The sequence below is a fragment of the Carettochelys insculpta genome, chromosome 6, assembly GCF_033958435.1.
Source record: "Carettochelys insculpta isolate YL-2023 chromosome 6, ASM3395843v1, whole genome shotgun sequence".
In the NCBI taxonomy this organism is placed as follows: domain Eukaryota; kingdom Metazoa; phylum Chordata; order Testudines; family Carettochelyidae; genus Carettochelys; species Carettochelys insculpta.
Genome location: NC_134142.1, coordinates 20,880,946 through 20,895,146, shown reverse-complemented (window position 1 = coordinate 20,895,146; position 14,201 = coordinate 20,880,946). Strand labels below are relative to the sequence as shown.

The 14,201-nt window shown below is 45.7% G+C and overlaps 1 protein-coding gene across 1 annotated transcript in view; it reads left to right on the top strand.

Moving 5' to 3' along the window:
• Nucleotides 1-14,201, top strand: part of TDRD9 (tudor domain containing 9) — a 123,846-nt gene that overhangs the window by 72,611 nt on the left and 37,034 nt on the right. Inside the window, 3 exon segments of the mRNA XM_074998701.1 lie at nucleotides 9,856-9,972; nucleotides 12,404-12,511; nucleotides 14,054-14,154. Coding sequence (XP_074854802.1) covers nucleotides 9,856-9,972; nucleotides 12,404-12,511; nucleotides 14,054-14,154 — 326 coding nt within the window.

Genomic DNA, 14,201 nt, shown 5'->3' with positions numbered 1-14,201 from the left:
AACGTTTGGAGACTAAAATGGCGAAGTTAAGTACACAGTAGTTTGAAAATAGTTGCCTGTGCAACCTTTACATTGGTTTTATTGTATATGTATTGCGTGATAGTCTTTAATTTGATGATCAAAAACTATTATTTCCACAGACCTCCTCTCTCATTCAGTGCATAGAACGGATGGTGCTCACTGAATGAATTCAATGTTTTTATCCTAGTTCAGTGAGTGGCCCCAGGCCTCAGTTTACCTGCTATCCAATTCCTGTCCTGAAGACAGAGTTAACATCCTCATAGGCTTTTTTGGGACACTCGCCACCTCAGTATCTGAGTGCTTCACAATTGTTATCATCTTTATAACAGTGCCATGAAGTACGGCAGAGAGATGAAGGCTAAAACTGTTACGTGTGCTTTAAATTTGGGTGTCTAAATTGAGATGCCTGGAGCCTGATCTTTTTCAGAGTACTTGGCATTTTTTTCTGCCACTACTTATGTTCGGATCAGAGCACCCCTTGAGAGGGTGACCATATCTTCCCCAGCCAAATATGGGACATGGGGAATGACCCAGTCCTGGCTCAAACGGGACAGATGGTCACCCTATCTGGGGCACCAGGAACACGGCCCCCATCCCACCAGTGAAGCGCCTGGCTTCCCCAAGCTGTGGGTGGCAGCTTGTGCCACTGCATAGGTCCAGCTCTCGGCTGCCCCAGCTGGGGGAAGCTGGGCAGCTCCCTCTCCAACCCCACTGCAGCCACAGTTTGGTTCACCCCCCCCACAACCCAATCAAACCCACTGGTGGGTGCAGCTCTGGCTCTAAACCCCCCTGATGCCAGCTCCCGCTCCAACCTGCAGCCCAGGTTAACCTTCAGTGGCCCCATTCCAACTTCCACGGCCAGGGCTCCTGCTCCATACTCTGTGGCCTGGCTCCAACCCCCACTCCCCAGTTCCAGCGGCCCTACTCAACACACACACGCGCGCACAGAGAGACAGTTTCCACTACAACCACTGTGGCCCCAGCTCACCTCCTTCCGCTACAACCACTGGCCCTGGCTCAGATCCAGGCAGCAGCTGAGCCACCATGTGGTCTGAGTCCCACCTCCTGGCTCCCCCAGGTGGGGGAAGCCAGTGAACCTTGTGAAATATGGGCAATTAGCCCCTTTTGCAAAATAAATTGGGATGCCAGAATGGCACCCAAAACACAGGGCTGTCCCGCTGAAAATGGGACAGATAGTCACGTTACCCATTGAGCTAGTTAGAGCTGTGAGTCTTGAATGCTTGTCCATATTTAGGCTTATATGTATCCAGTTAAGCACCCAGAAAAAAATAAGTGCAGGGTTATTTAGTTGCCCAGTGTCACATGGGGACTCTGTGACAGAGGCAGGGATACAATCCACATCTTTAGGGCGTTCATTTGTCTTAATCGCGAGACTGTTCGTTTTCCTACTGTCACCTGCTTTCTTCAGAAAACCAGGTTAGTGTCCTACAGACAGCAGCCTTGTTTCCCTACACAGCTCCAATTAGGCTACGTCTACACTAGCACACTACATCGAAGTAGCCTATTTCAATGTAAGAACTTCGAAATAGGCTACTTCAACGCATATCGTCTGCACGTCCCCCAGGGCTGGTGCCATCGACATTCAACGTCGAAGTAGTGATGGAAAACATCGAAAGGAGCTGCCCCAGAAGGAAATGCGGAGCGTCCACACACACACAAGTGCTCCCCGTCTAAATAAGGGGCCGGCAAAGCCCCAAGCCGCTCCCTTAAAGGGCCCTTCCCAGACACACTTGCCCTGCACAGCACGAGATCCACAGAGCTGACAACTGGTTGCAGACCCTGTGCATGCAGCATGGACCCCCAGCTGCAGCAGCAGCAGCAGCAACCAGAAGCTCTGGGCTAAGGGCTGCTGCACACGGCAACCATAGAGCCCCACAGGGACTGGGCAAAGCATCTGTCAACCCCTCAGCTGATGGCCGCCATGGAGGACCCCGCTATTTCGAAGTAGTGGGACCCGGATCGTCTATACACGCCCTACTTTGACATTGAACATCGAAGTAGGGCGCTATTCCCATCTTTGGATAGGAATAGCGATTTCGACATCTCGCCACCTAACGTCGATTTCAGCATTGAAATAGCTCACAGCACGTGTAGACAACAGATAATACTGCAGGAACAGCAGGCTACCCAAAACAAGGAGGAGAGCTGGAAGCATGTTACCTCCAGGAGGAGAAAACCAGTTCCAATCTCTTCAACTCCAGTGGAGTTAAGTAACCGCTTTCAGCCTCTCTCCACAGGTGATACGGCAGAGATAATTGGGGCTGATACAATCCCTGGGAGGTATCTGAAAGAGTCCCCACGGTTTAGAAGGCATGGGATGCGCAGTCCTAGGGATGGGAGTTCTATGACCACCACCCCTAAGAGAAAAAGACCAGTGGTGGTGGTTGGGGACTCCCTCCTAAGAGGGACGGAGGCATCCATCTGCCGCCTGGACCTAGAATCCCGGCAAGTTTGCTGCTTGCCTGGAGCTAGAATTCGGGATATTACAGAGTTGCTGCCAAAAATTCTTCAACCTGTAGACTATTACCCCTTCCTACTTCTTCATGTAGGAACCAATGACACAGGCAAGAACAACTTTGACAAGATCACAGCAGACTACGTAACCCTCAGGAGAAAGATCAAGGAATGCGGAGCACAGGTGGTCTTCTTGTCTATCCTCCCTGTGGAAGGAAGGGGTCCGCGGAGGGATCATCAAATCACAGAGGTAAATACATGGTTGCGAAGGTGGTGTAGCAGGGAAGGATTTGTTTTCTTTGACCATGGGATTCTGTTTCGTGAACAGGGATTGCTGAGAAGAGACGGGATCCACCTCACTAAAAGAGGAAAGAGCATCTTTGTGGGCAGGCTTGCAAACCTAGTGAGGAGGACTTTAAACTAGGTTTGTCGGGGGAAGGTGATACAAGCCCGGAGGTAGGTGGGGAAGGAGTAGGGAACAATCAAGTGGGTTTCCTGGTTGAAGAGGAGAAAGTGGGCCAATCGGCCCCTTCTCTAAGATGTTTGTACACTAATGCCAGAAGCCTGGGGAACAAACAGGAAGAATTAGAGGCCCTGGCACAGTCACACAAGTATGAGGTGGTTGGAATAACGGAGACTTGGTGGGATGATTCGCATAACTGGAGCACGGTCATGGAAGATTATAAATTGTTTAGGAAGGACAGATGGGAGAAAAGGAGGAGGAGTTGCACTCTATGGCTACATCTACACAAGCCCCAAACTTTGAAATGGCCACGCAAATGGCCATTTCAAAGTTTACTAATGAAGCGCTGAAATGCATATTCAGCGCTTCATTAGCATGCGGGCGGCTGCGGCGCTTCGAAATTGACGCGGCTTGCCGCCGCGCGTCTCATCCAGACGGGCTCCTTTTCGAAAGGACCCCGCCTACTTCGAAGTCCCCTTATTCCCATCAGCTCATGAGGTAAATGGGGGAAGGAGTAGGGAACAATCATGAGCTGATGGGAATAAGGGGACTTCGAAGTAGGCGGGGTCCTTTCGAAAAGGAGCCCCGTCTGGACGAGACGCGCGGCGGCAAGCCGCGTCAATTTCGAAGCGCCACGGCCGCCCGCATGCAAATGAAGCGCTGAATATGCATTTCAGCGCTTCATTAGTAAACTTCGAAATGGCCATTTGCGTGGCCATTTCAAAGTTTGGGGCTCGTGTAGACACGGCCTATGTGAGGGAGCAGTATGATTGCTCCGAGCTCCAGTAAGAGGAAGGAGAAAATCCGGTTGTGTCTTTGGGTTAAGCTTAGAGGTGGAAGAAACAGAGGTGGTGATGTAGTTGGTGTCTGTTATAGGCCGCCAGATCAGGGAGAGGAGATAGATGAGGCTTTCTTCAGGCAGCTTAGTGAAGCTTCCAAATCACAGGCCCTGGTTCTCATGAGAGACTTTAATCATCCACACATTTGTTGGGAGACCAATACATCAGCATACAGACAATCCAGGAAGTTTTTGGAGAATGTTGGGGATAACTTCTTGGTACAAGTGCTGAAGGAACCGACCCGGGGCCGTGTGCAACTTGACCTGTTGCTCACAAACAGGGAAGAACTAGTAGAAGAAATAGAAGTGGGAGGGAACCTGGGCTGCAGCGACCACGAGATCGTAGATTTCGGGATCCGGACGAAAGGAAGAAGGGTGAGCAGTAACATACAGACCCTTGATTTCAGAAGAGCAGACTTTGACTCCCTAAGAGACCAGATGAACAGGATCCCTTGGGAAACAAAGATGAAGGGGAAAAGAGTTGAAGAGAACTGGCAGTATTTTAAAGAAGTCTTATGAAGTCACAGGAACAGACAATCCCACTGCATAGTAAGAAATGCAAACATGGTAGGCAACCAGCTTGGCTTAACGGGGAAATCCTTAGTCAGCTTAAATTCAAAAAGGATGCGTACAAGAAATGGAAACGTGGACAGTTGACTAAGGAGGAGTATAAACATACGGCTGGAGAATGCTGGGCAGTAATCAGGAAAGCGAAAGCACAATTGGAACTGCAGCTGGCAAGGGATGTGAAGAGTAACAAGAAGGGTTTCTACAGGCATGTGAACAATAAACAGGTTATCAGAGAAGGTATGGGGCCATTACTGGATGAGGGAGGTTAACCTAGTGACAGATGATGCAGGAAAATCTGAAGTACTGTGTTTTTTTGCCTCAGTCTTCACGGACAAAGTCAACTTCCCCATGACTGTCCTAGACGATGCAGTATGGGAAGGTGGAGGGCAGCCATGTGTGGGGAAGGAACAAGTTCTGAGCTATCTAGAAAAACCAGATGTGCACAAGTCCATTTTTCTGGATTTAATGCACCCCAGGGTACTGAGGGAATTGGCAGAGGTCATTGCTGAACCTTTGGCCATTATCCTTGAAGACTCTCTTGGAGATCGGGGGAGATACTGGATGACTGGAAGAAGGCAAATGTACTGCCCATCTTTAAAAAAGGAAAGAAGGACAATCCAGGGAACTATGGACCCATCAGCCTTACCTCAATCCCTGGGAAAATAAAGGAGGGAATCTTCAAGGAATCCATTTTGAAGCACTTGGAAGAGGGGAAAGTGATCAAAAGTAGCCAACATGGATTCACCAGGGGCAAGTCCTGCCTGACCTATCTGATTAGCTTCTATGACGAGGTAACAAGCTCTGTGGACATGGGGAAGTCAGTGGATGTGATATACCTTGACTTCATCAAGGCTTTTGATACAGTCTCCCACAACATTCTTGTCCATAAGTTAAGGAAATATGGATTGGATCCTTGGACTACAAGATGGATAGAAAGCTGGCTTGATTGTCGGGCCCAACAGGTAGTGGTCAGTGGCTCAATATCTGGATGGTGGTCTGTTTCAAGGGGAGTGCCGCAAGGCTCAGTTCTGGGGCTGGTGTTATGTAAAATCTTTATTAATGGCCTGGATGAGGGACTGAGTTGCACCCTCAGCAAGTTTGCGGATGGCACAAAACTAGGGGGAGAGGTAGATATGTTGGAGGATAGAGAGAGAATCCAGAGGGACCTGGATAAATTGGAGGACTGGGCCAAAATAAATCTGATGCGTTTCAATAAAGAGAAGTGTAGAGTCCTGCACCTGGGGTGGAAGAATCCCAAACATTGTTACAGGCTGAGGACCGACTGGCTTAGCAGCAGTATGATGGAAAGGGACCTAGGCGTTATGGTGGATGAAAGGCTGGATATGAGTAAACAGTGTGCCCTTGTAGCCAAGAAAGTTAACGGCATACTGGGGAACATTAGGAGGAGCATTTCGAGCCGATCTAGAGAAGTAGTTATTCCTCTTTATTCAGCACTGGTGAGGCCACATCTGGAATATTGTGTCCAGTTTTGGGCCCCCCCAGTATAAAAAGGATGTGGATTTGCTGGAGCAGGTTCAGCGAAGGGCAGCAAAAATGATTAAGGGTCTGGAGCACAAGACCTATGAGGATAGGCTGAGGGATTTGGGCTTGTTTAGTTTGCAGAAGAGAAGACTTAGAGGTGTTTTAATAGCAGCCTTCAGCTTCCTGAAGGGGAGCTCTAAAAAGGAGAGTGAGAAACTGTTCTCAGTGGTGTCAGATGGCAGAACAAGGAGTAATGGTCAGATGTTGAAGAGGGAGAGGTGTAGGTTAGATATTAAGAAAAACTACTTCACCAGGCGTGTGGTGAAGCATTGGAATGCGTTGCCTAGAGAGGTGGTGGATTCTCTATCCCTTGAGGTTTTTAAGTCCCGGCTGGACAAGGTCCTGGCTGGGATGACTTAGTGGGAGTTGATCCTGCTTGAAGCAGGGGGCTGGACTAGATGACCTCCTGAGGTCCCTTCCAGCGCTGTGATTCTGTGACGTTGTACCAGCTACTTCGAAGTAGCCGGCTAGTGTAGACGCACCCTTAGTTTGCAGGGCACAGTCCATCCTATGCAATGGATAGGCAAGGGTACTGTGGAGAAAGATAGCATGTGAACATGCAATTAAAAGCTATGATGATGTACCACATACAAAAGGGTGGATTAAGACTGCATGGGATAACCTTCTTGACACTTTTGCAACTTCCTCTTTCCTGTAACTTAGATTCTTGGAGGTCATTTCTGAAAAGCAAACTGAAAAGAACTGACCTTTCACTGTGAGGGGCTGTACAGTAGACCCCCGACTTACACGGGGTTTGCGTTCTTGTGCAACTCCGGTGAGCCAGGAAACTGACCAGTGCAGCACTACTGGCCAGTTTCCTGTCTCCTGTGAGTGGTGGGCAGCGGAGAGCCTGGCCCTGGGCTGCCCGCCACTCACAGGAGACAGGAAGCTGACCAGTGCCAATGCTCTGGTCAGCTTCTCTGCTCCTCTTAGGGGCAGCAGCCTGACTCTTGGCTCTGCTGCCCTGCTCCTGTCAGGGCCTGGTTCCCGGCTCCCTTCCACTTGCTGGAGTCAGGAAACTGACCAGGACTGCTGCCCAGGTCAGTTTCCATGCTCCTGTCAGTGTGGTGAGAGTCAGACTGCCACCCCAACAACAACAGTTTCTCCACTCCTGTCAGTGGCGGCATCTTGACTGCAGACCTGACAGGAGCCGGGAGACTGACAAGTGCAGCGGCGCTGGTGAGTTCCCCACCCTCGGAGCCCCGTTAACCCAAGATGCGTGCGTCTGGTGTGCGTGTATCTCAGAGGTCTACTGTATTGACTCCTCCTCACTTGGGGTAATAAACAGGGTTGGAATTTTTATACCTATACAATGAATGTCTACCACGTGAGCTAATTGAACTAAGTGGTGATATTGAGACTATTATTTTCTGTATGCATCAGCAACTGGAGGGTGATGTCAGTTTGTTATTGGGATTCACAGCTGTTTTTAGATACCGGAGGAATGTGGATTAAATTCTGGAATTCTGGATTAAGTTCCTGCTTCGACAGGGGAGTTACCGCTGGACACTATCAACGCTTCTGTTACAATCTCCCTTTACTTCCCTTCCCCCCGCACCTGCCTTGTTCTTTGTGGGAGTTCGTGCTGTGTTACGGGCACTCTTAGTTCAGAAGGAATGCCTGATTAGGTATTGTATTATACTCCTGCTGGACAGCATTTCCACAACTGAATCCCTCAAAAAGCCTTTGGGAAGGAAAGACGTGTGCATTTTTGTACAAGTAGGTCATGCTTTTTGTTTGGTGGATTGAAGCCTACTTAGAGTTGCAGAAGCTACAGGAAAGCCATAAGCCCACTTCTATTTTCACAGAAAGCTTAACAGAAACATACTAAGTACTGCTTAATGTTGAAAGTTTTGTTACGACTACAGAGACAGGCTATCCCTTAAGACAAAGCTAGATGGGGTTCTTAGCTAAGTTCAGGATGATGTGCGTTTGGTAACTGCTACAGCTCCCTGAAGATGCATGCCTTTGTTTTGGCACGTGTCCTGGATATCGGAAGGAAATTCAGGCCGACTTCTCATCCTTGCATAAAACATTTCTCCATATTCATGTCAAAGATTATTTCAGTTCTTTCCTCTGTTTCTGTGCTTAACGCATGATGTACTTTTCAGCAAGGGAATTCTTGTATTATAGGGTGTGTCTACGCTAGCCAGCTACTTCAAAGTAGCTGGCACAACGTCGAAATAGCACGCGTCGCGTCTACACGCGCTGTATGCTATTTCGACGTTGAAATCGACATTAGGTGGCGAGACATTGAAATCGTTATTCACATCCAAAGATGGGAATAGCTCCCTACTTCGACGTTCAACGTCAAAGTAGGGTGTGTGTAGACGATCCAGGTCCCGCTACTTCGAAATAGCGGGGTCCTCCATGGTGGTCATCAGCTGAGGGGTTGAGAGACGCTCTGTCCAGCCCCTGGGGGGCTCTATGGTCACTGTGTGCAGCAGCCCTTAGCCCAGAGCTTCTGGTTGTTGCTGCTGCTGTAGCTGGGGGTCCGTGCTGCATGCACAGGGTCTGCAACCAGTTGTCAGCTCTGTGGATCTCATGCTGTGTAGGCCATGTGTGTCTGGGAAGGGCCCTTTAAGGGAGCTGCTTGGGGCTTTGCCGGCCCCTTATTTCGACGGGGAGCACTTGTGTGTGTGTGTGGACGCTCCGCATGTCCTTCTGGGCGGCTCCTTTCAACGTTCTCCGTCCTTACTTCAACATTGAATGTCGATGGCACCAGTCCTGGAGGATGTGTAGACAATACGCGTCGAAGTAGCCTATTTTGATGTTCTTATGTCCAAATAGGCTACTTCGATGTAGTGTGCTTGTGTAGATGTAGCCATAAAGAGCTGTCTTGGAGGATGGATTTTGCACTGTTATGTGAGACATGCGAACCCTGTTTTTTGCCTCTGAGGATAGACGGTTAGGGATCTCTTCTTAGGGACTGCTAGGCAGCCTTTGTATGAGTAGCGATATTAAGCAGGTGTGAAGAAATGTTTGTTTTATGTAGCGTTGATAAATTGCATAATCAATTACTTGACCACAGTTTGAATGTTTATGAAATATACTCCAGAGACCAAATAATCAGTGCCAGCCGGGTTACACACACACATGTCCTAGAACTGGAAGGGACCTTGGGAGGTCATCTAGTCCAGTCCCCTGCCCTCTTGGCAGCAGCAAGCACCATCTCTGATATCTATTCTGCCTAATTCCTAAATGGCCTCCACAAGGATTGAACTCACAACTCTGGGTTTAGCAGGCCAATGCTCAAACCACTGAAGGTTCCATGATATGATACTTGAAAAAATTCTCTTAAGTGAAGTCTCATACAACTATGTTACATTCACTTGATGCAGAAAGTGTGTCTCCCAAAGTACATGTTTTTAGCTGCTGATATTTATGTAATGATTTTAGAGATTACATGTCACTTTATATGCCCCTAAAATCCAACCCACCAGTTTGTCCCAGTTGTCTACTTTGCTCTGTTCCTTCCTTTTCTTTGTTTTGAACACTAGCTTTCCAGGTACTGGACCAGGGAGGTAAATCCCTGTCTGGTACTAAGACATAGAACAAAATTTATCTTGATTTTGGCAAGTTTCCTGTCTGCTTGTGACAACTGCTTGCTTCAGTAAATAGAGGGTGGTATGGGATACGTGCATATGATATATACCAGTTTAGGCTGTATCACACTGTTAGAATATCTGATCTTATTGTTACTGTTGTTTTGCGCGTGCGTGTGTGTGTATGTGCACCCACGGGCACTCATAGGTCATACATCTCATAAATATATATTGATATGCTAGCCCACATGCATTACTACACGATAATATATTGTATGAAATTGCTGCTGGTGGTTCTTACAAAAATGGTTAGGAGCTTCCCCATTTTGGATGACAATTTCTATTGCAGGCTTTTTTTGTGAATGGTTTTAATGTGTTTAGCCTTAGCATTAACATTTCAGGTGGCTGAATTGTTCGAAGAACTGAAGAATCGAATTAAGTCCTTCAATATGTATGTTAATACTCAACCACCTGTTCTGGATCGGGAATATAAATACAAACAGCGCTTCATTTTGCAGGTAATTTGTTCATAACTTAGCATCAGCATGGCAGTGGAGAGCACAGGCCACTGGCTGCATTGACCTGGGAGGTCATTGTGATGCCCCCAATTTCTTCTGATACAGGGATTCAGCAGTGAAGCTGCACCTGACCCTGACACAGTACAAGGGCTGGACCTAGCCCTGAAACACCCTGTGGCCCCTGCCTCTCTCTTCTGGGTGTACCAAGGGTGGGTGGCAGGATCAGCTCATCAGGAGCCAGTTGTGGGGCGAGAGACTTCCATGTGGGGAATCTGGGTGCAGGAGGCTCAGTGGTAGATCAGGTTGTACAGAGGCTTGTGAGGGGTGTGTGGAAAGGGGCCAGGTGAAGGTAGCCGCGGCTCATCATGAGGGACTTGGGCTTTTTATGGTGAGGCTTCCATGAGCCTGCTTAAGGGGCGAGCCCCAGTTGTTGCTGTGGGGAGGCTACATGCTAGCCTTCCCCTCTCCTCCCCTGTCCCCTCCCTGTGATTTTCCATCCTGTTTTCTTCCCATTGCCCCACCTCACTCCCACATTCCCCTCTCCCATTGCCTCTTCCCCTCATTCACCCTTCTTTTATTTCCCCCACCCTCCTTACCAAGCTCCGCAGAAAACAGGAAGGCTTCCAGCACGCTGAAGGGTAGTGTGACTGGCACTAAGACCTAGAAGGCAGCATTCAGCTGTCACATCAGCTGGGCCTCTCTGTTCTTGCAGCAATGGCAGGGCTGGGGGAGGAGTTACAACCTGTGTGCCTTCCCCATGTCTGACCCTGTTTGGATGGGTAGTCTGCTCCCTAAACTGTGCTCCAGAGCACGTGGCTTCCCTTTGATTCCCTGCTATTTTGCACAGGAAAGCACAGGAATTGGGAAGGATGAGTGTATTCCCCCAGAATTCCCCCCAAGAGTAAAAGTTGCAAATAACAACTGTGCCGTTGCTAATATCCTAATCTTGTTAATGTTAATGGGGATTGGTTCTCAGCTACATATTGCCATTAACTGGACGTTGCTAATACAGGTTGAATCTCTTCAGTCTGGCATCCTCAGGACCTGAATGGAGCCGAATGAGAGAATTTGTCAAACCCTGGGAAGTCAGTATTGCCTATCAGCATTACCAACACTTCTGCTTCTTACTGGGCTCTTAGAAGACCTTTAGGGGTAAATTGGAGTTAAATAATGGCACAGAATGCTGAGAGCCAGGACTGGTGAATGTAAACAAAATTTGTGGGACCACAGGAAACTTGGCCACACCCATGATAAGTGGACATTTAGTTAACTAAAATCATGCCAGACCATGGATGTTGCCAGATGATAGAGTACCAGACTATAGAGGTTCAATTTGTATCAAGATTGCTGTTAAGCAGAATATACTGTATTTTTAAGCTCTTTGGAGCAAACTTTTTACACTTGAGTACAAATGGGAGCCCATCATGTGTTTTGAAATCAGTTTTTCACCCTTTAGTTTTATATCTTAGTTCATGTGACATTATCAAACTTTGTTTTGAAATGTTAATGTGGAAAATAGAGATACAATTCATGTTACCATTATTTATGGATCACGGGTTATAGTGAACAATGGCTCTGTGGCTATCCCTTCGCTTCCAACTCTTTATCAAAGTAAAACGAAACAGGGTGAGATATCATTTTGCTATGACTGTGCAAAACAATCTTTATGTTATAAAAATTAACTAGTTTGGAAGAAAAACGCTCTGGGGTAGGTAAAGAATGAAAATTAAAATTGTAGCAAATTAAAAGGTTTGTGGGTGGGCTGCACTACCTGTGTGTGGGATACAACATTTGGACTTTCATTGCCTCTGTAGTTACTGGAAAATTAGTATCACTTCCAGATTTTGTAGAAATCACCTCTTCAGTTGTTTCTCAGGTGAAATTGGCTTTTGGCTAATAGGGAGTAAGATTATTTTATGATGGGTATTGGTGATGTGGAAGACTTTATTGAGACTTCAGTGAAATTTTGATTCAGATCTATGCCCTCAAACACCTTGAGGTCTAATGTGGATACCATTAGTGGCAAAGTGAATATGTCATCTTCTGTACTCTACAGAATCTTGTTTATGTAGTTATTTCATGTAAAATCCAAGAATATTTTATGTGACTATTTAGACACCAGGCTTTTTCCATAATGTCTCTGGATTTTCATAATTTGAACAGACCCTATCTACCTTTACAAGTACTAAAAAAGTGAAGTTGTCCTAGAAGAGAATCAATTTTTATGATATTCTTTAGGAATCTGAATTTTAAATTGTAATTCTAAATTGAAATGTGTATTTTACACTTGTTCCCATCCAGAGTGGCTGTCCAAGTATAGAACTTTCAGTAATGTCATTGTTGTGTATTTGCACTGAAGGGCATTTATGTCCCATTGTGAGGAACTAAATATAATGTGTTGCATTTTAACAAAATATTGACTCTATTTCAGGTTGTAATGGCTGGTGCTTTCTATCCAAACTACTTTACTGTTGGACAAAGTGATGAAGAAATTGCTGTGAGGGAGCTGGCTGGTAGAGATCCCAAAACCATTGTAATGGTATGTTAAGGCAATGCATAATCTGTGTATTTTAATTACATGAGATTTCAGTACTGAGGATGGTATTTTGAAGTTTTATTCTTTTTTGCAACAGCAGAGAGATAATTGTCTGCTTTAATCATTATAGAGAAAGACTTCTCTCTTTTAACCTCCCAGATTTTATATCTAGGGCGCTCTAAATATGTGGATACAAAGTTTGTATTTAGAACCCTGCAGATTTGCAGATCTCTGCTTTATATGGGCATTCTTAGATGTCAGTGCACATATCCACTGCTCATTTTAATGGATACGGCTGCAGATACCAATTTTGTATGTGTACAGGACTCTGTTAATACCTGCTGTGTGGGTGGACTGATTTGAAAATATTCCAGTTAAAGGCTTGTTCTGAGCATTTGAATGTTGGTCTCCTGTGAAGAACCTCTTGCACTCAACCTGATATAGGCTAAAACTATGTATTATGACTGTCCAGAATAATTGTTTGTAGGTATTTATAGAATAAACACTTGATGCATGCAATATAAATATTACTATTTAGCAGTCTCTCCCCATTGCACATGTACCATACACCTATCTATTGCTTTAGGATTGCTTATAAGATCACTCCCAGAATTTTTGTGCTCTAAATCTAGTTTTCATTGTCCAGGTGAAAAAAATGCTACTATGAAATGACTACAGTAAACTTGAAAAAAAGGTACAAAAATACGCATATACTAGGATAGCTATCTAGGTAGGAAGTTTCACATGGTTGTCATCATACACTGCTAGTATTTTAGTAAAAAGTGAAACTGAAATTAAAGCACAAATGGGCACACAAAGGCACACCTACAACATGATATGCCTCACAAAATACCAAACTGTAGCTTTCCCAACCAAAAGATAAAAATATCTACACGCAAACCATGGACTAGTTTGAGGAAGAAAACAAGATAACACAACTGTGGCTGTTCAGCCACAGATGAATTGACTCATTCAGTAAATTCATGGAATAGAGACATGCTTTCAGTGTAGTCTGAGACTATTGTTGCACTCTGGTTTTCTAATTTTATTCATAACTCAAATTCTTGTCAACTTGGACCTTTTACTGTCTTGGTCACTTATGATTACCTATATTTGTTTAGAGGCCTGATTTATCAGGAATACTAACCCAGTTGGAAATCTTGGGAGGTAATGGAATTCCTTTGATATCCTCAGTTTATGGAACCCTGCACACAGGGGCACAGTCGTAACAAGAGCAAGGAAGCCATGAATTCCATCTTCCTTTGAATACAAATGGAGTGGATGGAGTTAATTGTAAATAGCCTACTGGAGTAATTCCTAACCAAACTAGATCTTCTGTGTTTTGTGAGGGAGGCTCATTAAAATACCTATTTGTCCTTTTTTTTGCAAAATAAATCTGAAGAAGAGGAGTCTGAGATCAAACCAACCCATGGGTTGTTCACTTTTAAATATTTTTTTCCATTCACAAAATGTAAACATTTTAAATGCATAATCTATTAAAGCTTTTTATAACTGTAAAAATACTAATTTTATTTTTCATGGCAGGTGAAGAACATTCCTCCGTATGGTTTCCTGTACCATAAGCAGCTGCAGTCACTCTTTAGACAGTGTGGTCAAGTGAAAGCCATTGCATACGATGGAACAAAGTAAGTAAAATATATTATTTTACACATAGTTGTGGAAGGATGAGTGG